Source organism: Suillus bovinus (assembly GCF_016758785.1).
Source record: "Suillus bovinus strain UH-Sbo-P2 chromosome Unknown EDB93scaffold_24, whole genome shotgun sequence".
In the NCBI taxonomy this organism is placed as follows: Eukaryota; Fungi; Basidiomycota; class Agaricomycetes; order Boletales; family Suillaceae; genus Suillus; species Suillus bovinus.
Genome location: NW_024542080.1, coordinates 306,602 through 330,505, shown reverse-complemented (window position 1 = coordinate 330,505; position 23,904 = coordinate 306,602). Strand labels below are relative to the sequence as shown.

General features: G+C 46.8%; 10 protein-coding genes across 10 annotated transcripts; 5 read left to right on the top strand and 5 right to left on the bottom strand.

Annotated features, from left to right (window-relative positions):
- Positions 1-139: 139 nt before the first annotated feature.
- On the top strand, positions 140-1,267 carry EDB93DRAFT_1250044 (chaperonin 10-like protein; the record flags this gene model as incomplete). The annotated part of the gene is made up of 3 exons (XM_041452939.1): positions 140-372; positions 424-918; positions 967-1,267. The coding sequence occupies 3 exons, from the start codon at positions 140-142 to the stop codon at positions 1,265-1,267; spliced, it is 1,029 nt and encodes a 342-aa protein (XP_041308187.1).
- Positions 1,268-1,496: 229 nt separating this feature from the next.
- On the bottom strand, positions 1,497-3,980 carry EDB93DRAFT_1143755 (histidine phosphatase superfamily). The gene is made up of 9 exons (XM_041449414.1): positions 3,950-3,980; positions 3,426-3,867; positions 3,050-3,370; positions 2,866-2,994; positions 2,806-2,811; positions 2,607-2,754; positions 2,387-2,551; positions 2,165-2,334; positions 1,497-2,111 (listed from the first exon to the last, which is right to left on the bottom strand). The coding sequence occupies exons 2-9, from the start codon at positions 3,537-3,539 to the stop codon at positions 1,812-1,814; spliced, it is 1,353 nt and encodes a 450-aa protein (XP_041308186.1). The 5' UTR covers positions 3,540-3,867; positions 3,950-3,980; the 3' UTR covers positions 1,497-1,811.
- A 1,565-nt stretch (positions 3,981-5,545) lies between these two features.
- On the bottom strand, positions 5,546-7,532 carry EDB93DRAFT_1143752 (proline iminopeptidase). The gene is made up of 15 exons (XM_041449413.1): positions 7,441-7,532; positions 7,235-7,415; positions 7,151-7,185; positions 7,024-7,100; positions 6,918-6,958; positions 6,764-6,869; positions 6,588-6,622; positions 6,505-6,528; positions 6,393-6,446; positions 6,213-6,338; positions 6,083-6,151; positions 5,994-6,033; positions 5,891-5,940; positions 5,792-5,843; positions 5,546-5,733 (listed from the first exon to the last, which is right to left on the bottom strand). Exons 1-15 carry the CDS (start codon positions 7,475-7,477, stop codon positions 5,590-5,592), a joined length of 1,071 nt encoding a protein of 356 aa, XP_041308185.1. The 5' UTR covers positions 7,478-7,532; the 3' UTR covers positions 5,546-5,589.
- Positions 7,533-7,941: 409 nt separating this feature from the next.
- EDB93DRAFT_1143743 (uncharacterized protein) lies at positions 7,942-8,778 on the bottom strand. The gene is made up of 2 exons (XM_041449412.1): positions 8,171-8,778; positions 7,942-8,111 (listed from the first exon to the last, which is right to left on the bottom strand). Exons 1-2 carry the CDS (start codon positions 8,514-8,516, stop codon positions 8,005-8,007), a joined length of 453 nt encoding a protein of 150 aa, XP_041308184.1. The 5' UTR covers positions 8,517-8,778; the 3' UTR covers positions 7,942-8,004.
- A 1,075-nt stretch (positions 8,779-9,853) lies between these two features.
- On the bottom strand, positions 9,854-11,916 carry EDB93DRAFT_1143736 (Alpha/Beta hydrolase protein). The gene is given in 16 exon segments (XM_041449411.1): positions 9,854-10,135; positions 10,194-10,245; positions 10,293-10,342; positions 10,396-10,433; positions 10,472-10,473; positions 10,485-10,553; positions 10,614-10,739; positions 10,794-10,847; positions 10,906-10,929; positions 10,989-11,023; positions 11,083-11,112; positions 11,165-11,270; positions 11,319-11,359; positions 11,422-11,498; positions 11,549-11,583; positions 11,633-11,916. 16 exon segments carry the CDS (start codon positions 11,872-11,874, stop codon positions 9,992-9,994), a joined length of 1,125 nt encoding a protein of 374 aa, XP_041308183.1. The 5' UTR covers positions 11,875-11,916; the 3' UTR covers positions 9,854-9,991.
- Positions 11,917-12,493: 577 nt separating this feature from the next.
- Positions 12,494-13,004, top strand: EDB93DRAFT_361226 (uncharacterized protein). Its single transcript, XM_041456194.1, has 2 exons — positions 12,494-12,769; positions 12,824-13,004. The coding sequence occupies exons 1-2, from the start codon at positions 12,612-12,614 to the stop codon at positions 12,897-12,899; spliced, it is 234 nt and encodes a 77-aa protein (XP_041308182.1). The 5' UTR covers positions 12,494-12,611; the 3' UTR covers positions 12,900-13,004.
- A 652-nt stretch (positions 13,005-13,656) lies between these two features.
- On the top strand, positions 13,657-15,539 carry EDB93DRAFT_1279480 (uncharacterized protein; the record flags this gene model as incomplete). The annotated part of the gene is made up of 13 exons (XM_041454431.1): positions 13,657-13,729; positions 13,792-13,824; positions 13,875-13,894; positions 13,948-13,962; positions 14,016-14,054; positions 14,110-14,138; positions 14,197-14,210; positions 14,266-14,297; positions 14,503-14,539; positions 14,598-14,732; positions 14,784-15,015; positions 15,072-15,129; positions 15,185-15,539. 13 exons carry the CDS (start codon positions 13,657-13,659, stop codon positions 15,386-15,388), a joined length of 921 nt encoding a protein of 306 aa, XP_041308181.1. The 3' UTR covers positions 15,389-15,539.
- A 2,340-nt stretch (positions 15,540-17,879) lies between these two features.
- EDB93DRAFT_1279462 (uncharacterized protein) lies at positions 17,880-18,724 on the top strand (the record flags this gene model as incomplete). The annotated part of the gene is made up of 4 exons (XM_041454430.1): positions 17,880-17,988; positions 18,045-18,276; positions 18,332-18,389; positions 18,451-18,724. The coding sequence occupies 4 exons, from the start codon at positions 17,880-17,882 to the stop codon at positions 18,652-18,654; spliced, it is 603 nt and encodes a 200-aa protein (XP_041308180.1). The 3' UTR covers positions 18,655-18,724.
- A 429-nt stretch (positions 18,725-19,153) lies between these two features.
- EDB93DRAFT_1143700 (uncharacterized protein) lies at positions 19,154-20,011 on the bottom strand. The gene has a single exon (XM_041449410.1). The coding sequence runs from the start codon at positions 19,968-19,970 to the stop codon at positions 19,581-19,583; it is 390 nt and encodes a 129-aa protein (XP_041308179.1). The 5' UTR covers positions 19,971-20,011; the 3' UTR covers positions 19,154-19,580.
- A 1,892-nt stretch (positions 20,012-21,903) lies between these two features.
- EDB93DRAFT_1250037 (uncharacterized protein) lies at positions 21,904-23,629 on the top strand (the record flags this gene model as incomplete). Its single annotated transcript, XM_041452938.1, has 12 exons — positions 21,904-21,976; positions 22,039-22,071; positions 22,122-22,141; positions 22,194-22,208; positions 22,262-22,300; positions 22,356-22,384; positions 22,443-22,456; positions 22,720-22,779; positions 22,838-22,972; positions 23,025-23,256; positions 23,311-23,368; positions 23,423-23,629. The coding sequence occupies 12 exons, from the start codon at positions 21,904-21,906 to the stop codon at positions 23,627-23,629; spliced, it is 915 nt and encodes a 304-aa protein (XP_041308178.1).
- Positions 23,630-23,904: the final 275 nt, after the last annotated feature.

Below are 23,904 nucleotides of genomic sequence, written 5' to 3'. Positions count from 1 at the left end.
GGCTCGAGCTACTCCTGAATACCATTGGAGTCATGACTCAGCACCCTGATATAAGAGCCCTGCTGGATTAATGTCTCTCCATATCCCTCTCTTTCATCCCCCCTGTTTAAATCAATCACTTCTTCATCACTTGAACACCATGGCGGCAGGTCACGGTATCGATTTCACTGTCTTCAAAGGCTCCTCCAGCGGGAAGATCGTTACATCAACAACTCACAAAGACGGTCTCAAGCCTGACGAGGTCCTCCTCAAAATCACTCACGCCGGCCTTTGTGGTACAGATCTGCACTACAAGACAACTGACATGGTTCTCAGCCATGAAGGCGTCGGCGTCGTGCAACAGGTTGGTTCCGATGTCACCACCTTCAAAAAGTATACACTTTTTTAAGATCTAAGAGCGTCATAAATTAAAACCACAAACAGGGGCGACCGCGCTGGCTGGGGATACCTGCATAACTCCTGTGGGCATTGTGACGAGTGTCTCAGTGGAAACGAAATATTCTGCTCAAAACGCGCCATGTATGCGAACGCCGACTTAGACCAAGGCGGCTTCGCCTCGCACGCTATCTGGAAAGCTGGCTTCCTCTTCCATATCCCCGATGAAATCTCTTCTTCCGAAGCAGCTCCTCTTATGTGCGCCGGCGCGACCGTCTTCAACGCTATGCACCTCCATGGCATGATATCCACCGACCGGGTAGGTATTATCGGCGTTGGCGGCCTCGGTCATCTCGCTATCCAGTTCGCTGCGAAAATGGGTTGTCAGGTCGTGGTGTTCTCCCACACAGAGGATAAAAGGGAGGAGGCGATGAATCTTGGCGCGAGTGAGTTCTACGCGACGAAGGATGTCCAGACGCTCGATATAGGGGCACCCCTCAAGCACCTCTTTGTCACAACATCCCAACAGCCTGAATGGAAATGGTACGTCCCTGTTGTGATTCTGTGACTGCATCATTTAACAGTCTGTAGCTACCTCAAGACTCTGACGCCGCATGCCAAGATATACCCGCTTACTGTGTCCAGTGACACCCTTACCTTGCCGTATATGCAGCTCGTCGTTAATGGTATCACGCTCCAAGGCAGTATCTGCCCTTCGCGTGGAACACATGTCAAGATGTTGAGGTTTGCAGCATTTCATGGCATCAGGCCCATCGTTCAGGAGTTCCCGATGACCGAGGCTGGCATAGAGGAGGCGATAGATAAGCTTGAGAAAGGAAAAGTGAGGTACCGTGCGGTTTTGGTCGCTAAGAATGACGTTTCTGGTAAGTAAAAGTGACGGTTTCGATTCCAGATTAGAAAGTGTGCATTGGGTATCATTGCGTGTCTTCAACGTTTCACCTGTAATATGCCCTGTATCAAATAATCACCCTCCGCGATCAATGACATGCATTCTGTATATGGTGTCCAGGCATTATACACGCTGAGCGGCGATTTAGCAAAAGTTTCGGAACAGCCTTTTGCGATTCGATGGTTTACCTTGGCCATGCCGATCCACAATGTCACAGCAAGTAATGCAAAGATCCGAGAAAATGTGTGAAATTACAAAACTATGGGAACCGAGTCTAATAAACTACAACAGTCATATTGCAAATGAGAAGAAAAAATGTGGGAAGAGTCCGTGAAGCAATGCGATGCGGTCCAAATACAAATCAAACAAAAAACCCCACCCCACTGAAGCGTATAACGAAGATACTTTTCAACCTCCCCGACTCCTACTAAACCGGCGCTTACAAAGGAAGGTGCTGCTTCTCATTCATAGAAGCGGGCTGAGCGACGACGTTCTGTCATGAGAAAGGACAGTTGGTCGGTACGGTTCAGAAAGGCACGATACCAGGGCGGACGTTCAAAAGGGTTCCATAATTGGGATACGGGCTCTGGGGCAGGTGCGACTGACTCACCTCGTCGTCAGCAAGGCGGATGCGAGTGCTCTGAGCCTTGGCACGGGCATTCTTGACGAATTTGGAGAGAACAAACATGCCGAGGAGGAAGACAGCAGCCAGAATGGCGAAGACAGTGCTGGAAACCTCGTTCTGAGAGCCGATTTGGAACCAGCCACCCTCAAGACCTGAGTTGCAAATAGCGGCCCATTGCTTCTGGCTGGTAATGGCGTAGTTCTGGAACAGTAGTTTTAAGACGAGCAAATTCAAAGACTAGCACAGGTGCCTACCCTGATCTTGTAGATGAATTCCGTTGCAGAGATGTCGTTCTTGTGGCCGAAAGCGTGGAAGGTCTCGAAGTCGCCGTTGGTGCCATTCTTGAACTTGATCCTGACGAAGTCACGGTCTTCAGGGGGAGGTCCGCGACGGAGCTCGAAGGCAAGAGCAGAAGCATAGTTCGCTGTAGTCTTTGCGTGAATCGACTGAATGTATTGAAGTGAAATTATACGTACGGATACTGGCAAGCTCAGGGTTCTCCTTGGTCATCTCAAGCATGTGGAATAGCGAGATGAAAGGCTGGTATGAGGTCTCAATGAGGAGGAACTGCAGAGGGTCACCGTTGAATGCAATACGTTGGAGGGAGTTCAAGACCGAGTGGAGGATCGTGCGGCCAGCCACTGAACAACAACAGGATTAGTAGTGGACACCGTACATGAACCGAAATCGGCTCACAGTTACCAATACCACCGACATCCTTATCCGAGAAAATGGCGTTCTCGTGGTAGTCAGCAAAGCCACGAGCCTGCTCAACCAAGGTGGGAGGAAGGCGGTGAGCATATGTCTTGTTGTGAGAAAGCTCAGTCGAGACGTAGTCGTAAATCTAGAAGAAATTCAGCCTGACATCAGCGATCTAGGTTACATGGCGACACACATTCCACTAAATCACAAAGGCAATCAGCATATGTATCAAAGAATGAAAGGTATAACCTACAGCGTTCTCAAGAGTAGTGGGGCGGCCAAAAACGTAGTCCCTAACAGCACCGAAGAAAGAACCGGCAGCCTGGGCGGTCGCCTTGAACTCAGGAGACGAGTATACATTGGAAATGTGTTGCTCGAAAGCCTGCAGGTCATGGTTAGATTGCAGTTACCCAGGTTTGAATTTTTGTATTGCTTACTGGGCAGTCGGTCCATGGCTCAAGGGACCTGTCGTTGAAGGGCTCGACAGTCTCGATTGGAACGTACTGGTAACCACCAAGAGGAGCAATGACGGTGGTTCCGTTGGCAAGAACGATTTTGTTGGCAGGGTTAGGAGGGAAAAGACCCTGAAGGAGGGCGATAGCAGAGTCAAAGATCACGGTACCCTCACCGCCAGCCTTGACATGGACGTGAACCTCATGGGTGTCCACGAGGTCGGTTTTCAATTTCTCGATGTATGAAGGAGAAGATGAGGACATGTAGGTCGAGCGAAGGAAGGACCCAAGCTGGTGAGATTCGGCCTGTGGCAAGACTGCATTAGCTAGAGAAGCTACAGGCTGCATACCAGTGACTTACAGCACCAAGAGCAGTGCTTTCGGTGTAGGAGCTCTCATAGTTCTTGGGGTCCTGGTAGTATTCTGTGCGGTCACCATTACGAGCGATGACAAGAACACCAAGAACGTCAGTCATGTTGGTAGTCGGTGAGGGTAGAGGAGTTGGGAGGAGTTGAAGAGGAGTGTTGTTCTGTTGTGACAGTTGGAATCCTCGTTCCTTATATCGTGGTAGAAGCCAGCCACTGCGCTTGTATACCTTGCACTTGTTTACGCGGCAAGTCTAAATCACATTAGGTGAGCAAGGAGAAGGCCTGGAAAGCGCAAGGAGGGAACAGCACGGAGCCAATGCATAGAAGCTCGCGGAGAGCATGGCCGTTTTGTAAATTGAATAGTGCACGCGTACACTTGCTTCCTGGTGCGGCAGGGTCAGAGTGAGCAGGTTCAAAACTCGAAAAAGTTCTCCTATGCAGAGGGAACAAATTTCCGTCCTACTGAATGGGTGTTATGCCAAAATCGTGGCCTCGACATAAATATTATGCTTTTTTTGGGGCAATAGCCAGGTGAGGATCATGGATAGGTTGGCCTTACAGGTGATTGATTCTGATGGGGCGCAAACTAAATGAAACTCCGTTTACTGTTTTGGGTCGAATGACGGACAGCCTGTAACATGATCTCGAGGCACGTCGTATTTGCAGTGACACAAGTCCTTGCTGATGTTGACCGGGATTAAGGACAGATTGCGCCGTACATCACAAACGCATTCCGAATGAGTGAAAAGGACTCAGTCACTCAGGTTAAAAATGTTGTATGGTCAACTTTTTTCATTGCGAAAAATACTGGAGATGGGTGTAGTGTGTAGAAGATTCGTCGCATGTTCGACGTTGAGAGAACGGGGTGTTGACTCTGTTGAGACCAAGGTGTCCGGGACGGAGTAGAGAGTGTCGATTTGATCAGGACGGTCAGCGGCATGCCGCAGACGTTGCATGCATGAGAAATTTTTTTGCCAAGTTTTGCGCGCAAGATATTCCGGTCGACCTCGTTCACCTGAATGGTACAGTTAGTAGGTAGAATAAAATTAAGAGAGCCACCAAGCGTGACTCCTCAGAATGCTCATGTTCATCTCCAAGAGGCGTGCCCGCGCAGTTCCTCCGAGTCGCAGCTTGATGGTTTCTGGCCCAAGGTTTCTGGCCCAAGTCGTCTCTAAGAGGCGTGTTAGGGCGGAAGAAATGATGAAGAATGAAATGAATACGGTAACAGTGATCACGTGATACAACTTGGATACAAGTTGCAACACACCTTGAAACTTGAAAGTCGTTGACGAATCGATGGGGACTCGGACATTGGCCACGATGATGAGCATGGTCATGGAGGTGACAACTCGCAGAACGATGATGGCCAACATAACAACCAATCTCAAGACCATGAAGATGAAGATGACGACAATGCGACCCCCTTCAAAGTGTTTTAACTGGTACTGTTCCTGACTCCTTGAAAATTCAAAGAGTAATTCCAGCGACCGCATAGCTATACAAACTGCCAAGGTGATTGATGTTCTTCATTCAAGTCGCATTTCGCTTAGCACTATGTCTGTCATTCAAGTTCCACTCAGGCTCTTTCACTACTGGCAGCCAACAACACTTAGCATCAGCGCAGCAAGTCTCTTCCACCAGCTAATAGCACATATAACCAGCTGAGCGCGGGACACCAGAAAGTCCTACTCAAACCCTTCCACCAGCCGATAGCACACAACGCCAACGCGGGAAGGCAGCCGCAATCACCTTTGACTCGAGTTTCTGAAACACTGAAGGCTGTCCAGAAGGCGAATTTTGTTTTGCCGGCTTCGCGTCACCGCAATCCTAACCACTAACAGACATAGCTACAGAAGGCCAAGCCTCGTCGCACACCGCCCATAACGACCGGATCTTTGAAGAAATATGCATGATGGATTCTTTCGGTCTCTTTGCACGGACACTACCGGACTCACACTTGATGCTACTAAACTTGCATGGACGCTACTAGGCCCAGACGGACGCCAGACTTGCCGACTGTATCTTGCACACACTCGTATACTTGTTGCTCTGTATTCCAAACGATGTGTAATGCTACTGCATACAAAGATTCCTACATGTTCAGTATGTTATGCTAATTATCTCAAAATTCAGGACCTTTATTCTGATATAGACTTACTACAAACCCTTGGAAGCCATGATATCAGCTGCCTCTACGAGCTTCTTCTCGATGCCAGGCTCGTGCGAAGAGTGTCCTGCATCTGGGATGATGTGCAGAGTAATTTCTGGCCAAGCCCGTTTCAGTTCCCATGCAGTAGTTGCCTAGGAATCCAAGCGTGTTCAGTAAGGACGTATCTGAAAACATGAAAAATCTGCATACGGTGCATATAACATCGTATCTTCCTTGAACCACGATGGTCGGAATGTGACGGCTAGGAACAGTGAGAAGGGATCAAGGACGCGTGTAGCATACACGTACATCTTATCGATTTCCTGCTTTTCAAGCAGTTGACCATCGCGCATGAAGCCCTGCATATTCACCACTGTAAATCACAGTCGGGCCAACTCTCTAACTGACAAACCTCATTGACGAAATAATGGTTTTCGATCCGGGCAGATGTGCTGAATGTTGATTCAGCAGAAAATCGAATTCGTCGCTGGGTTCACGTACTTTGTGAAATCATCTTTCTCTGCTTGGGCGACAGCATCCGCACTTACGATCAACCTTGATGTGGCCATCCTTACAATACGATGTCAGCAATGAACACAGTACCAACGGAGTGGAGGGAAATGCTACTTACTCCCACTTCGCCCACGCCTTTGCAGCGGCCAGACTGACATTTGCGTCCGAAGAGTTCAAGCGGCTGTGATAAGCCTTCATCATGTCGTGCCGTTCAGCCTCTGGAATCGGGGCCAGGTATTCTTCCCTATACAACTGGGTCACCTCACAATGAAGGTTTGTTGTTACTATGTTAAATTACCATTGTTCGGGGAAAAGATGGGAAGTGCCATCCTGATAGAAAAATCGCAGTTCGCTGAAAGAAATAGCAAGTGGTCAGCAGGTTCTACTTTAGCTTATCAAGTAACGCATACCTTTTTCTTAGCGTGAGGATTCCGCTTTGAAATAATTGGTTGTTTAGAACTGCCTGATATGTACCAACAGCACCGAGGCTCACCGGAGTACGAGGGACTTGACTCTGTCTGGATGCGCCTATGTAATGTATTGACTGCTTAAACAAGATATCGTATAGAAGGAAGCCGATCACAAACCTGGGCGTATGTCAGGGAGAGTGTAGAGCCCTGTACGTCTGTGTCAGTGATGAAGTCTAGAAGAAAAGGCACTAGCACAGACCCAGCTACCACCAAATACGTGCCATTTCGTGACACCTAGCTTCTGCCGAAGGACCTCGATGTCTTTCACGAGGTCCCACGTAGTATTGTTCTCTAATTCTGCGCTCCTACGCAGTTTCATGCAGGAGCAGTGTCAAAGAACCGACAGGACTTACGGAGTGGACTTTCCTGCACCCCGTTGATCAAACAGCACAATCTACAACGTCGAGAGAATACGATTTATATGAATAGGAAGATGCTCCCTAGTAGACTGTTACTTACTTTATATTTCTCAGGGTTAAAGAACTGTCTATCCTCTGGATCTGTTCCCCCTCCCGGACCGCCGTGGAGGAAGATAACTAGTCAACAGTTAAATCTGAACTGCATAAAATATCATAAGAGCACATACCTGGATCGCCTTCCTTGTTTCCACTCACTTCATAACTTCCGATCGATTATCATTGATGTTACGATAGATGACCGGAAGACATACTAAAGCTGATGTTTATCTGAATTCGCACCCGGGAAAAAACCAGACTCATAGGGTTTGATAGAAGGATACATTGACGTAGGTTTCGATAAAGTGGTGGACGAAGATGTAGTAGGACGTGAGCACAACTTGAAAGCGGGAGACAGGTTTATCCTTGCCACAATTTCGCCTGAAACTCTGAATCCTGGGAGTAGATAAGATGAATTGACGCCTTTGATACAAGGCCCTGCGGTAACACCTGATCATTCAAGGCCATTTGAAGTCATGCTAGCTTTTGCCATCGGCGGCTAGACTCGTAACCAGTCTGGACTAAAAGGGATGTTTGCCATCTACACCACCGAACAGCATCACCTGTACGTTGTGAGATCCGCTCGCAGTGCATTATGTGTTGATTGTCAGTAGGAGTTCTGAGATGTCGGTGTTATCCCTGGCGTCATTATAGTAGCTGGTTCATGCGAAATATAGACGGCATTCCAATCCACATTCCCACTGGGCTACCGTACGAAGCATGAGTCAACGAAAGGGATCAACTGCATGATGGATTCAGTGTGGTACGTTTTAGATAGGGCTCAGGGAATTAGGGATCCCGCTCTGGTTGACCGGCTAATTAGCACGACCCACAGTGAGGGCCTAATTGACGAGTGTAAATGACAGCAAATTCACTCAAATTCACCCATAGCTCTTTGACGCTGATTTGCGCTAATTTGCAGGTAAATTTGGTCTAATTGACCGTAATATACAACGAAGCTGCTTATCTCCATTCCGCCCACTCATCATCCATCGGTGTCGAGGACGAAGTCGTGGCCATCACCTTTGGCGTCGACGGACCTCCACGAGCAGCTGTTGGCTGTACAGGGTGGTCTGACAGAATATCGAGGAGGTACGTGGATGATATGTCAATGTCTTTACCCACATTGAACTCCGTGCTTTTCATGCCAGCTAAACCCACATAGTCCGTGCTATCACGCCAATCCCCGTCTTCATCATCCGAGTCTGAACATCTACCTTGATGTTCGTTGGTCAGGCTCGAAATGATGTCCGCGGTCACGATAGGTGGTCGAGTAGGTGGCGGGACAACAGGTGGTGTCTCAGGTTTACCGTGGATGGTTGCATACATATCTCGCCATTTGACGGAAGGAGCGACTGTCGGTTCTTTGCTCACGTCAGCTTGCCAGCGGTGCCACTGACGAATCTGTATATGTTCTTTTAATGTCAAGATGTCTTGTCTGCTCCGAGTGGGGCTGTTAAGCCACGTGATTGTTGAAACTGTCCTCTCGTCGGCCATCGACACTGGGACGACGGAGTATAACTTGATTGCAAGGGCCTGGACATAAGAGTGAGTCAAATAAAAAAAAATATTGAATGAATGTTACCCCAAGAACTCGTGCGTTTTCGTCCTTTTGAACAGCTAACCACCAGTCTCGAACATTCTCGTGCTTGCGAATCTTACGGTTGAAAGGATCCGCTCCTTTGTGATACTCCTTGAGCTCGACCTTCAATGCCTGCAGAGCCTCTCGTGGAGTCAATCTCCTTGAGATGTTGTTGCATTTAGCTTTGCGATGGGGAGGACAATATTTACAATATTTCTGCGACTCGAACTTCACAATTCTTCGGATTCTCGGTGATCGTCCGAATCGGCAACCAAATCAACTTATATATTTTGACTATGACGAGCCAGCGTGTTCAGAAATTAAGCTTTTTGCACTGGTCCAGCCGAAACCAGCCGAACTGAACCGGGACCCAAATTCACCCAAATTGACACCCCGTTTTCGAGGGTCTGAAATTCACCCTGTCATTCACGGTAAATTAGCAAGGCAAATCAGCTGGGCAAATCAGCCCACCCCAAATTCCCTGACGCCTAGTTTTAGATCAAGTTTCATCGGTGGGTTATTAAATTATTTTCAAATCTCTAACTTTCTGATGGTGTGAGGACAGAGCGTTCCCCCCTTCACCTATTTTGCGTCTGATCATTGTTTCATCTCTGTCCTATCTCAACGCTCTTTTGATCTAGGGGTAATGTTATCTCTTCATCTTACATCAATCACGCAATCCCAACCAGTATATCTCTGATGAAACCTGGTGCCTCATTGCCGCGCCAACTCCACAATGTAAATCGACTATCATGCGCTCACCATTTCTGGCATCCTGATGATACAATAGCCCAATTTCCGAAGGAAAACTGAGAGGGTAAACGACAGATAACCCGGGGATGAGATGAGACATTGAGATACGTTCTCGCAGAGAGGTATCAGTAGCCGTGGTAACATGCGCAGTGCTTCCTGTGAATGCTCCCTGGGATAGCTGACTTCTCTGGTCTGGCATCATGCCGATGGCAATGCAGTGAGGCGAATAGAAAGGGAACAACAACCTTTTGATGTCGCACCATGATCAGTATGTGTCAAACACATGAAGCAGTACTTGCTTGCATAAATGGACTGATGCACGTGTAACAAAGACATCGAGAATGGCGTTGGAAACGAGGCGATAGTTCTTGATGTCGATCAATATTTTCGAGTGTTTCTATCGCGCAAATATATCGCGACCAACATCTATTATGAGCCACTGGATTGAGCTTGATTTACCTTGTTTCATGCCAGGATATCTACCTCGGTCAATTAAAACAAGAACGTTCATCATCCCTCGGCATCGTTTTGGCGATCTGAGCACTGGATGGTGGTATAACTAGCACGAATGTGCTTGGATGTCTGATGACTAATTATCTCAAAATTCAGGACCTTTATTCTGATAGACTTCGTGTTACTACAAACCCTTGGAAGCCATGATATCAGCTGCCTCTACGAGCTTCTTCTCGATGCCAGGCTCGCGCGAAGAGTGTCCTGCATCTGGGATGATGTGCAGAGTAATTTCTGGCCAAGCCCGTTTCAGTGCCCATGCAGTAGTCGCCTATGAATCCAAGCGTGTTTAGTAAGGGCGTATCTGGAAACATGAAAAATTTGCATACGGGGCAAACGACATCGTATCTTCCTTGAACCACGATGGTCGGAATGTGACGGCTGGGAACAGTGAGAAGGGATCGAGGACGCGTGTAAAATACACGTACATCTTATCGATTTCCTGCGTTTCAAGCAGTTGACCATCGCGCATGAAGCCCTGCATATTCACCACTGTAAATCACAGTCGAGCCAACTCTCCAACTGACAAACCTCATTGACGAAATAATGGTTTTCGATCCGAGCAAATGCGCTGAATGTCGATTCAGCAGAAAATCGAACTCGCCACTGGGCTCACGTACTTTGCGAAGTCATCTTTCTCTGCTTGGGCGACAGCATCCGCGCTTACGATCAACCTTGATGTGGCCATCCTTACAACACGATGTCAGCAATGAGCATAGTACCAACGGAATGGAGGGCATCCTACTTACTCCCACTTCGCCCATGCCTTTGCAGCGGCCAGACTGACATTTGCGTCCGGGGAGTTCAAGCGGCTGTGATAAGCCTTCATCATGTCGTGCCGTTCAGCCTCTGGAATCGGGGCCAGGTATTCTTCCCTATACAACTGGGTCACCTCACAATGAAGGTTTGTTGTTACTATGTTAAATTACCATTGTTCGGGGAAAAGATGGGAAGCGCCATCCTGATAGAAGAATCGCAGTTCGCTGAAAGTGGTAGAAAGTGGTCAGCATGCTCTACTTTGGCTTATCAAGTAACACATACCTTTTTCTTAGCGTGAAGATTCCGCTTTGAAATAATTGGTTGTTTAGAACTGCCTGATATGTACCAACAGCACCGAGGCTCACCGGAGTACGAGGGACTTGACTCTGTCTGGATGCGCCTATGTAATGTATTGACTGATTAGACAAGATATCGTATAGAAGGAAGCCGATCACAAACCTGGGCGTATGTAAGGGAGAGTGTAGAGCCCTGTACGTCTGCATCAGTGATGAAGTCTAGAAGAGAACGCACTAGCACAGACCCAGCTACCACCAAATACGTGCCATTTCGTGACACCTAGCTTCTGCCGCAGGACCTCGATGTCTTTCACGAGGTCCCACGTAGTATTGTTCTCTAATTCCGCGCTCCTACGCAATTTCATGCAAGAGCGGTGTCAAAGAACCGATAGGACTTACGGAGTGGACTTTCCTGCACCCCGTTGATCAAACAGCACAATCTGCAACATCGAGAAAATACGGTTTATATGAATAGGAAGATGACCCCTAGACTGTTGCTTACTTTATATTTCTCAGGGTTAAAGAACTGTCTATCCTTTGGATCTGTTCCCCCTCCCGGACCGCCGTGGAGGAAGATAACTAGTCAACAGTTAAATCTGAACTGCATAAAATATCATCAGAGCACATACCTGGATCGCCTTCCTTGTTTCCACTCACTTCATAACTTCCGATCGATTATCATTGATGTTACGATAGATGACCGGAAGACATACTAAAGCTGATGTTTATCTGAATTCGCACCCGGGAAAAAACCAGACTCGTAGGGTTTGATAGAAGGATACATTGACGTAGGTTTCGATAAAGTGGTGGACGAAGATGCAGTAGGCCGTGAGCACAACTTGAAGGTGGGAGACGGGTTTATCCTTGTCACAATTAGCCTGAAACTCTGAATCCTGGGAGTAGATAAGATGAATTGACGCCTTTGATACAAGGCCCTGCGGTAACACCTGATCATTCAAGGCCATTTGAAGTCATGCTAGCTTTTGCCATCGGCGGCCCGGCCACCGGAAGCTCGCCAATGCATCCAGGTCTAATATAAGCGGTTCCGACTTGTCCCGACTCGAGCACATGCTCCTCTCATCCTCCACCAGCCGGGCAGTCGCCATGGGACAGTCTCCGAGCCACTAGCAAAATGTCCATCCACTGGGACCTTTGGCTCATACGTCAATGTATCATTGTTTCTGACAGCGACTCGATGCAACTAGCGATGACAACCACTTCAATTTATTGGATCACACCAACTTCTCCACTGTTCTCGCGTAATCTCGAGACGTTCGATCATGAGATTATATGGTACACCGCTCACCGGATCAATCAAAATGTCAGCTGCCGGATGAGTGTTGAATCTCGCGTGGTGCGTTAAATTTCGACCAATTTTCATCAGTCGCCCTAGGCCCTTACCGCGCTCCTAAACTCAATTCCCCAGAGGAGGGAAGCGAGGCAGAGACGCTGTTGATATTTGTTTCGGAACAATACGAGCATCAGTATGCCATCAGCTACAAAATGAGCATCGGGCTTCCTGTAGTGTGTCCGAGTTTGTTAAACTTTGTTTTCTTTCAGTGCTCTATTTTCGTTAATCTCTTATCCTGGTGCGCCCGACGAAAACTAACCTCGTAGTGGATTATGTGTTGATTGTCAGTAGGAGTTCTGAGGTGTTGGTGTTATCTCCAGCGTCGTTATAGTAGCTGTTTCATGCGAAGTATAGGTTTAACGACATTTCAATCCACATTCCCACTAGTACTGGCCATGGACTATCTTACGAAAGCGCGAGTCAACGAAAGGCATCAACTGCATGATGGATTCAGTGTTGCACGTTTTAGATCAGTTTTCATTGGCAGCTGTATAACAAGGCGAGTGATTAAATTGTTCTTCCAATCTCTAACTTTCTGATGGTGTGAGGACAGAGTGTTTCCCCCTTCAGCCATTTTGCGTCTGAGCATTGTTCTCTCTCTGTCCTATCTCAACGCTCTTTTGATCTAGGTGTGATGTCATCTCTTCATCTTACATCAATCACGGAATCTCAAGCAGGACGTCTCTGATGAAACCTGGTGCCTCACTGCTGCGCCAACTTCATGATGCAAATCAACTGTCATGCGCTCACCATTTCTGGCATCCGGACGATACTTAGCCCAATGTCTGAAGGAAAGCTGAGAGGGTAAACGACAGATAGCCCGGGGATGAGATGAGACATTAAGACACGTTCTCGCAGAGAGGTATCAGTAGCCATGGTAACATGCGCAGTGCTTCCTGTGAATGTTCTCTGTTTGGGATAGCTGACTTCTTCTGGTCTGGCATCATGCCGATGGCAATGCAGTGAGGCGAATAGAAAGGGAACAACAACCTTTTTGATGGTCGTACCATGATCAGATATGTCAAACACATGAAGCAGTACTTGCTTGCATAAATGGACTGATGCACGTGTAACAAAGACATCGAGAACGGCGTTGGAAACGACTCACGAGGCGATAGTTCTTGATGTCGATCAATATTTTCGAGTGTTTCTATCGCGCAAATATATCGCGACCAACATCTATTATGAGCCACTGGATTGAGATTGGTTTACCTTGTTTTCATGCCAGGATATCTATCTCGGTCAATTAAAACAAGAACGTTCATCATCCCTCGGCATCGTTTTGGCGATCTGAGCACTGGATGGTGGTATAACTAGCACGAATGTCATCATGATTGTCATACGTCCACCAAGTTTGCCTCTCACTCACTCACATTCTCTCCCAATATGACCATAGTCTCAAATGATCCCACTTGGTGGCCGACCATCAATGCATATCGTTTCCAAAGCTATTTTATCGGTTCGTAGAGAGGGGTCGAATGTCGAAGCTGACTCGATCTAATCTTGGCTGCGGTTTTGCAGTTGCCGCTTTTGTTGGATTGGCGTATGATTGGGGTGAGCATTATAATGCTGAAGGACTGCCGATATCTTACAAGTATTTTCAGCGCTTACTTTTGGACAAGAGGTATGTCAATGTTTATGACCGGAGCAGCCATCTCGCTAAGAACGGTTTTATAGGTCGAATTAGTCTGGGTGAGTACAGTCTGATGTCAAGGGAACACGCATGAAAGTACACTCGATTACAGAGGCAACGCTGGTCTCTAATGACGGTGCTGTATCTCCTCGTATGTAGCTTGCTCGTCGCGATTGTCATGTTGTGCTGAATTGAGAACATCACAGGTGCGCTACCTTGGAATGTTATATGCTGCGTATGTTCGGAAGGTCAAACAGTCGATGTCGTGCTGATCGTCTATCTCTCATACTCAGCCTGAGTATGTTAGGTATGTCTCCTTAGTACATCCACTGTCTTTTCTTCTTCTGACCAATGACATACAGGCAATGCTCCGACCATCGCACTGACAGATACAGTGAGTCTTCTGCACAGATTCTACTACCCCCCTCCAATTAACCGCGGTTCCCTGTAGCAGTTGGTGTATTTGTTTACTAACTTGCTGGTTCACTAATAACTACCATGCTATACTACTACTATAGATGTGAGTCTGTTTGTAGTGTGTGCTACCAGAGACTGATCACTGACTGCATTCATCAGGCCGCATTATGTATGTCGTACAGAATTGGATAAGTGTTTTTGTATTTGCGATGCTGTGGGGTGAGTTCGGTATTTGCGAGATCTCAGTGATACTGACTTGACTGAAACATGCTGCAAGTCATCATCATCACTCGGTTGCATGCCATGTATCAAGGATCCAGAAAGATCCTTATATTTCTCATTGTCACCTTCCTGGCTGTCACCATTTTCAACGGAGTGGTCGCCGTAATTTTAATGATGCATACTTCAGGGGGTACGCTTGATTGTGGATAAGAACGTGCATGGGCTCATTGATGGATACCAGGGGAATTTGTTCTCTCCGGCACTTATCTGTGCCAGACTAACTTTGCGGAAGATATCACACTTCTGAATTCTATTACTTGGATACTCGGCACCGTGTGGGAGGTCCTCGCACTATGTCTCGCAGTTTGGATTGCTGTGAAACACTTCCGTGAACTGCGCCATCATTCGGCAGGAGGGATTATCGGGGATTGTTTCTCGGTATTAATCAAAACTCATGTGGTTTACTTTGCGAGGTAGGCTCGTATTGTGATCGTGGTTCCCTTTTTCGCTGAAGGATCGGACGTGGTAGCTTCGTTGCTGTTTCTTGCTTCGAGCTCATTCGTGATTTATCTCCAACAATCTTAGCGGTATGTCAATCTTTCACTTACCTCTGCATGCGACCATGGTTGATTATTTCTATAGAACCAATATTCCCTAGAAACTCAGATCTTTTTCGGCTTGTCTCAGATTTTAACAGTCATGCAGATGTTTGTGCTGGGACCACGCCTGATCCTTGGCATTCGCGAATACCACGCTAAGCTCGTGGCCGACTCCGACGCAGCATCTGGTATGACCTCGATCGCTTTCCAGGAGCGTGTGCATGTATCGACTAGCAACAGTGTGTGACACATGAGATGTTGATGGTTGTCTGGTGCTCCGCAAGAAGCAGAAATTTTGTTTTTCGTCTCCATTCCAGTCCTCGTCGCATTACTTAAGTAGTTAATTATTTAGTTTCATACGAAGTAGATTTTGATGAGACATTAGTGGGTCACTGGGTCTGGGCATATTTTCGTCACAGTATTCATTCAAATCATGTGCTATAAGTGCTGACATGTATAATGTTCCAACCATCCTGGATAGCCTTACTGTACTAGTAGTGTAATGAACGCGAATGTCGAGGAGCGAGAGATGCTCATAGGTGATGTTGCTGGAACGTTAGGGCACAAGTTCGAGTTCCAATTCTCGCGACTTGCCTCTTGCTGAATCCGAAACACTATGGGGCTGCGAAGGAGTTGTAGAGCGCCGCGTTGACAGGAATTCATTTCCTCGTTGTTACAGTACGGAAGACTCAGACACTCCAGTGGAATTCTGCGTCTTGGCAACATCAGGCTCAGACTCTGACTCGGGATCATGTTGACTTCAAAGTACAGTGGTTGTGTATAGTGCACTGTGCTTGGCTTAACATGGCCACTGTACTGAGTCTTATAATTGATAGCAAAGTCTGATCAGTTCAGGGTAGGCTCAGATTACGAAGTTTGAGTGACTTACAATTTCCAACGGAATGCATGATAATATTGAGACATTGCACTTCACTAGCACTAAGAAACGTGCGGTGTGATTGTGCGCTAGGCAAAGCGGATGCGTTTATGGCTGGCTGACCATCGGCGTGTCGACGCTGGCAGCTTCAATTGAACGCGAGTCTGACGAACGACTCGGAGTAGTTTGAAGGTGACAGTGAACAGGGCCCTGGTTGTTTGTGCTATCTTGAAAATGACATACTATGAAGAGGCTATTGTAGGGAGGTTGGCACTATGTGCTGCATGACACAGTGAGTTATCCTCTTGACTTCTTCGAAGCTCTAACCGTGACTTTCTGATGGTGTGCCAACAGAATGTCGCCGCCTTCAGCCATTATGCCCACGATTATTATTATTTCTAATGTCCTCTCTCAACCTTCTTTTGATCTATGTATTTTCATTATAAGTATCAATCACAGAATCTCAACCAGGACGTCTGGTGAAACTTCTCACCCCTGGCGAGCCGAAGAGTGGAGATGACAATCTTTTCGAAGGTCGCAAGATGATCGGTATGCAACAAACTGATGAAGTAGTCCTTGGTTGCATTGATGTTGATGCGCGTGTAGCAAAAACATCTCGATAACGACACTGGAAACCAGGCGACAAGGTCACGAACAGTTCTTGATGCCAATGATCAATCTTTTGCGGTGAACGAGTGTTTCTCTCGTGCAAATGTATCACGACCAACATCTACTATGAGCCACTGGATTGATGCAAAAATATCTACTCCGGTCAATTACAACCAGAACGGTCATCATTCCTCGGCGTCGTTTCGCTGATTTAAGCACTGGCTGGTGGTATAACTAGCACGAATGCCATCGTCATACGTCCACCAAGTTCGCATCTCACCCACACTTATTCTCTGCTAATATGACTATAGTTTTAAATGATCCCACTTGGTGGCCGACCATCGATGCAAATCGTGCTGGAAGTTATTTTATAGGTTCGTGGAGAGCAGTCGGATGTCGAAGCTAACACAATCTAACCTTGGTTGCGCTTTCGCAGTTGCCGCCTTTGTTGGAGTGACATATGATTGGGGTGAGCATGATAATATTAAGGGACCGCTGATATTCTAGCACTTACTTTTGGACAAGAGGTATGTCAATTCTATGACTGGAGCAGCCATTTCGCTAAGAATGGTTTTATAGGTCGAATTGGTCTGGGTGAGTCGAGTCTCATGTCAATGGAGCACACATGAAAGTACACTCAATTACAGAGACAACGTTGGTCACTAATGACATTTATGTATCTCGGTGTATGTACCTTATTTATCGCAGTTGCCATATTTTAATGACTCGAAAATATCCTAGGCACGCTACCTTGGAATCTCACATACTGTGTATGTTCGGAAGGCTAAATAGTCGGTGTCATGCTGATCGTCTATCTCTCATACTCAGTATGAATATGCTGGGTATATCTCCTTAGTACATTCACTGTCTTTACTTCTTCTGACAAATCGCATACAGGTCGTGTTGTGACCATCTCGCTGACAGATGCAGTGAGTCTTCTGCACGGCTTCTAATATCCCCCTCCAATTAACCGCAGTGACCTGTAGCAGTTGGTGTATTTGTTTACTAACTTGCTGATTCACTAATGGCCGCCACGCCATACTGCCACAGATGTGAGTCTGTTTGGAGTGCGTGCTACCCGAGACTGGTCACTGACTGCATTTATCAGGCCGGATCATGTTCGTAGCAACCAATTAGATCAATGTTTTGGTAATTGCGATGCTGTGGGGTGAGCTTGGGATTTGCGAGACCTCAGTGATACTGACTCGACTGAAACATGTTGCAAGTCATCATCATCACTCGGTTGCATGCCATGTATCAAGGATCCAGAAAGATCCTGATATTTCTTACTGTCACCTTCCTTGCTGACAACATTTTCAACGCGGTGGTCCTCATAATGGTGACGATGCATGCTTCAGGAGGTACGTTTGATCGTCGATGAAAACAAATATGCGTGTGGCTCATTGATGAATACCAGAGGAACTTATTCTCTCCGGCACTTATCTGTGTGATATTAACTATGCGGAAAATATCTTACTTCTGGGTTCCATTACTTGGATACTTGGAACTGTGTGGGAGGTCCTCGCACTATGTCTCGCAGTTTGGATTGCTGTAAAACACTTTCGCGAACTGCGACATCATTCGGGAGGAGGGACTATCGAGGACTGTTTCTCGGTGTTGATCAAAACTCACGTGGTTTACTTTGCGAGGTAAGCTCATAGTGTGATCATGGTTCCCTTTTCGCTGAAGCACCAGACACGGTAGCGTTGTTGCTGTTTCTTGCTTCTCCCTCATTGTTCAATTATCTCCAACAATCTTAGCGGTATGTCAATCTTTCCCTTTCCCTTACCTCAGCATGCAGCCATGATTCATTCTTTCTATAGGACCAGAATCTTCTAGAAGCTCAGAGTGTAACTGGCTTGACTCAGATTGCGCGAGTTGTGCAGGCGTTTGTGCTGGGACCACGCCTGATCCTTGGCATTCGAGAATACTACGCTAAGCTCGTGGCCGACTCTGATGCAGCATCTGCTATGACCTCAATCGCTTTCCAGGAGCGTGTGCATGTATCGACTAGCAGTAGTGTTTGACACACGAGATGTTAATGGTTTTCTAGTGCTCTGTAGGAAGCAGCGAAATTTGTGTCACGGGTTTGTCTCCATTCCAAGCCTCGTTGCAGTATCGATCTATCATGGTTAAAATCTTTGGTGTAGATCTCGATGAGACATGTGGAGTGGGTCTGGACAATATTTTCGTCACAGTATCTATTCGAATCATTTGCTGTAGGTCCTGGAATTTACGATATTCCAACAAATATCATGGATATCCCTACTGTTCTAGCGAAGGAAAGCAGTGTACTGAACGGGAAGGTCGGGGAATGAGAGATTCAGATATTAATAGCTGATGCCGCCGCCGTCACACAAACTGATCTGTTAATGAATTACACTAAGTCTTATGTTCTGCGCTCATTCTGGGCTATCAAGGCCCCAAGTTGCGAAAAAGTACTCCATCTGCTCCAGTCAACTACATCGTCTTTACAAGACTCGCCGTCCAAGCAGACTCCCTTCCCCATGCATTACCGTCTTTGCCGTTATCTACAAAAGACCAACGCCAGAGTCTGAATGATACAGACCACTTCCCCAGTCGAATCCCGGATCATCATCAGTACGATATCCTTCCGACTGCAGGACTTCTTCAAACAAATCATCCGTCGGTTCGTCCGAAGCCCACTCTGATGTCCCCTTCTTCTTTCTAGCCTGCCTCCAACTAGCAGCACCCGCCAGTATCCCCTTCTCTGGCCCTTGCTTCTTTGGAGATCAAAGCCTCGCCTTCAAGACAGCAGCCTGGGTCGCACCCTCTAGCTCTTCATCCCAGCCCCACTCATATTTCTCTTGTGCACGACCAATAGCCGTCGTATTCACATTCCTGCGCGATGCCAGCGCAGTACTCCTGAAACTCCTCGACCGTCCATTTGAATTTGTGATTGTGATGCCTGAACACCCTGTATGTACGATTCCTAGGATCGGGGAAGCCAATGGCAGTGTTCGTCAAGCCAGGAGGGTTGAAACACGTGTTGATGTTCTATGAAGGGGGTTTTCACGAGAAGCAAGCGAGGGTGGTAAATGCCCAAGATCGTGGGGACGAAGTCAGCGAGAATTACTTCTGGGAGGTGTTCGACACTTGAGATGGAGGTATTATATAAAATAGATGACAGCACAGAATAGACACACACCTCCGTTGCAATAATACATTCTGCATTAACAGAAGCTGGGTTGAAGATCTTGAGCCCGCCGCTTACTTCGAGTAGTTCCCGTCGAGTGTAGGTTGCATTTGTGGCAGCGGGGGAGGTGTCTTCGATCGCGGATGCAAGTGCGTGAGATGAGATATCGAGGCTTGTGATGTGCATTGGGTGGAGGCTGAGATCATGCGGATCGACTGCGGTTGAAGTTGCGTCGCTAGGAGATGCGAATATGCCAGGTTTAATCAAACTCGAAGAAAACGTACAAAGCCCTTATATAGAGACCATCATTATATCCCAGGATGCTGAAGCCACTGTGATCATTGTGTCCTACTAGACTAAACCTCAGTAAAAGATGTCTGTGTGTTGACTCAACAGGAAACGTGTACCAGTTAGCGCAGAGTCCTGCTAGCTTTTACCATAGCCCACTGGCACCAGAAGCTCGCTCCTCTCAGGCTATTCTTCAGGGCAGGTCTGTCCTGACTCGAGTACACACTCCTCGATTATCCATGAAACATAGCTATTTGATCATCGATGTCGACTTCTAGTTAGCATCTGAGTCTCCGAGTCACTAGCAAAACGTGCATAAATTGCAGTTTGCATCTCCTGGGCCCTTTCATTCATCTCTGGGAATTTGTCAATGTATCATTGTACATTTCTGACGGCGACTCGATGCAGCTAGCGATGACTGTTCCATCGCACCAACCTTCTACACTGTTCTCGTGTACTCTCAAGACATTCAATCATGAGATTATATTGTACACCGCTCGTCACATCAATTCAAAACGTCAATTGCGGGATGAGTGTTGAATTTAGCGTGGTGCGTTAAGTTTTCATCAGTCGTCCTAGGTCAACCCTAGGCACTTACTGCGCTCCTAGACTCAAGTCCCCAGAGGAAGGAAGTGAGGCAGAGACGCTGATGATGATTATTTCTGAACAATGCGAGCATCAGTATGCCATCAACTACAAAAATGAGCATCGGGCTTCCTGTGGTGTGTCCGACTTTGTTTTCTTTCAGTGCTCTATTTTCGTAAATCTCTCATCCAGGTGCGCCCACCGAAAAGGGATATTCACCATCTCCACCACCGAACAGCATCACCTGTGCATTATGTGTTGATTGTCGGTAGGAGTTCTGAGATGTCGGACCTCGGTGTTATCTCTGGCGTCGTTATAGTAGCTGGTTCATGCGAAATATAGACAACATTCCAATCCACATTTCCACTGGGCTACCCTACGAAAGCGTGATTCAACGAAAGGCATCAACTGCATGATGGATTCAGTGTGGCACGTTTTAGATCAGTTTTCATTAGCAGCTGTATGACACGGCGAGTTATTAAATTATTCTTTAAATCTCTAACTTTCTGATGGTGTGACGACAGAATATTCTTCCCTTCAACCATTTTGCGTCTGAGCCTTGTTCTCTCTCTGTCCTATCTCAACGCTCTTTTGATCTAAGGTTGATGTTATCTCTTCATCTTACATCAATGACAGAATCTCAGCCAGGACGTCCCTGATGAAACCTTTTACCTCACCGCCACGCTGACTCCACGATGCAAATCAACCATTATGCACTCACCATTTCTGGCACCTTGATGATACGATGGCCCAATTTCCGAGAATGTGATGCTTCCTGTGAATCTCCCCTATTTGTGATGGCTGACTTCTCTGGCCTGGCATCATGCCGATGGCAATGCAGCGAGGCAAAGGGAGAAAAGACAACAGCCTTTTTGATGGTCACACCATGATCAGTATGTAACAAACACATGAAGCAGTACTTGCTTGCATTAATGGGCTGATGGCAAGTGTAGCAAAAACATCGAGAATAGCGTTGGAAAAGAGGCGACAGTTCCTGATGTTGACCAATATTTTTGAGTGTTCGAGTTTTTCTATCGCGCGAATGTATCGTGAGGACCAACATCTATTATGAGCCACTGGATTGATTTACGTTTTTTTCATGCCGGGATATCTATATCGGTCAATCAACACAAGAACGGTCATCATCCCTCGGTATCGTGGGTGATGGTATAACTAGCACGAATGCCATCATGATTGTCATACGTCCACCAAGCTTGCCTCTCACTCACTCACATTCTCTCCCAATATGACCATAGTCTCAAATGATCCCACTTGGTGGCCGACCATCAATGCATATCGTATTCAAAGCTATTTTATCGGTTCGTAGAGAGAGGTCGAATCTTGAAGCTGACCTAATCTAATCTTGGCTGCGGTTTTGCAGTTGCCGCTTTTGTTGGATTGGCGTATGATTGGGGTGAGCATCATAATGCTGACGGACTGCCGATATCTTACAAGTATTTTCAGCGCTTACTTTTGGACAAGAGGTATGTCAATGCTATGACCGGAGCAGCCATCTCGCTAAGAACGGTTTTATAGGTCGAATTAGTCTGGGTGAGTACAGTCTCATGTCAAGGGAACACACATGAAAGTACACTCGATTACAGAGGCAACGCTGGTCTCTAATGACGGTGCTGTATCTCCTCGTATGTAGCTTGCTCGTCGCGATTGTCATGTTGTGCTGACTTGAGAACATCACAGGTGCGCTACCTTGGAATGTTATATGCTGCGTATGTTCGGAAGGCTTAACAGTCGATGTCATGCTGATCGTCTATCTCTCATACTCAGCCTGAGTATGCTAAGTATGTCTTCTTAGTACATTCATTTCTTCCTCTGACCAATGACATACAGGCAGTGCTCCGTCCATCGCACTGCCAGATACAGTGAGTCTTCTGCATAGATTCTACTATCCCCCTCCAATTAACTGCGGTGCCCTGTAGCAGTGGGTGTATTTGTTTACTAACTTGCCGGTTCACTGATGACTGCCACGCTATTCCACTACTACAGTTGTGAGTCTGTTTGGAGTGTGTGCTACCAGAGGCTGGTCACTGACTGCATTCATCAGGCTGGATTATGTACGCCACACACAATTGGATGGGTGTTGTGGTATTTGCGATGCTGTGGGGTGAGTTCGGTATTTGCGAGATCTCAGTGATACTGACTTGACTGAAACATGCTGCAAGTCATCATCATCACTCGGTTGCATGCCATGTATCAAGGATCCAGAAAGATCCTTATATTTCTCATTGTCACCTTCCTGGCTGTCAACATTTTCGACGGAGTGGTCGCCGTAATTGTAATGATGCATACTTCAGGGGGTACGCTTGATTGTGGATAAAAACGTGCATGGGGCTCATTGATGGATACCAGAGGAATTTATTCTCTCCGGCACTTATCTGTGCCAGATTAACTATACGGAAGATATCATACTTCTGGATTCTATTACTTGGATAATCAGCACCATGTGGGAGATCCTCGCACTATGTCTCGCGGTTTGGATTGCTGTGAAACACTTCCGTGAACTGCGCCATCATTCGGCAGGAGGGATTATCAGGGATTGTTTCTCGGTGTTGATCAAAACTCATGTGGTTTACTTTGCGAGGTAGGCTCATTGTGATCATGGTTCCCTTTTTTGCTGAAGGGTCGGACGTGCTAGCGTTGTTGCTGCTTCTTGCTTATACGTCATTGTTGATTTATCTCCAACAATCTTAGCGGTATGTCAATCTTTCACTTACCTCTGCATGCGACCATGATTCATCATTCTACAGGACCAATACTATTCCCTAGAATCTCAGACTTTTTTCGGCTTGGCTCAGATTTTGACAAGCGTTCAGATGTCTGTGCTGGGACCACGCCTGATCCTTGGTGTTCGCGAATACCACGCTAAGCTCGTGGCCGACTCCGACGCAGCATCTGGTATGACCTCGATCGCTTTCCAGGAGCGTGTGCATGTATCGACTAGCAGTAGTGTATGACACACAAGATGTTGTAATGGATGTCTGGTGCTCTGCGGGAAGCAAGAAGTTTCGTTTTTTGTCTCCATTCCAAGCCTCAGTATCTACATACACAGTCAATTATTTGGTGTTCCGAAGTAGATTTCGACATATCAGATGTCAGTGGGTCCGGGCAATATTTTTGTCGTAGTATTTATTCCAATCATTTGCAATAGGTCCTGGCATTAACCATGTTACAACCAATATCCTGTATATCCCTAGTACACTGTTCCTGCGAAGGAAAACAGTGTACTGAA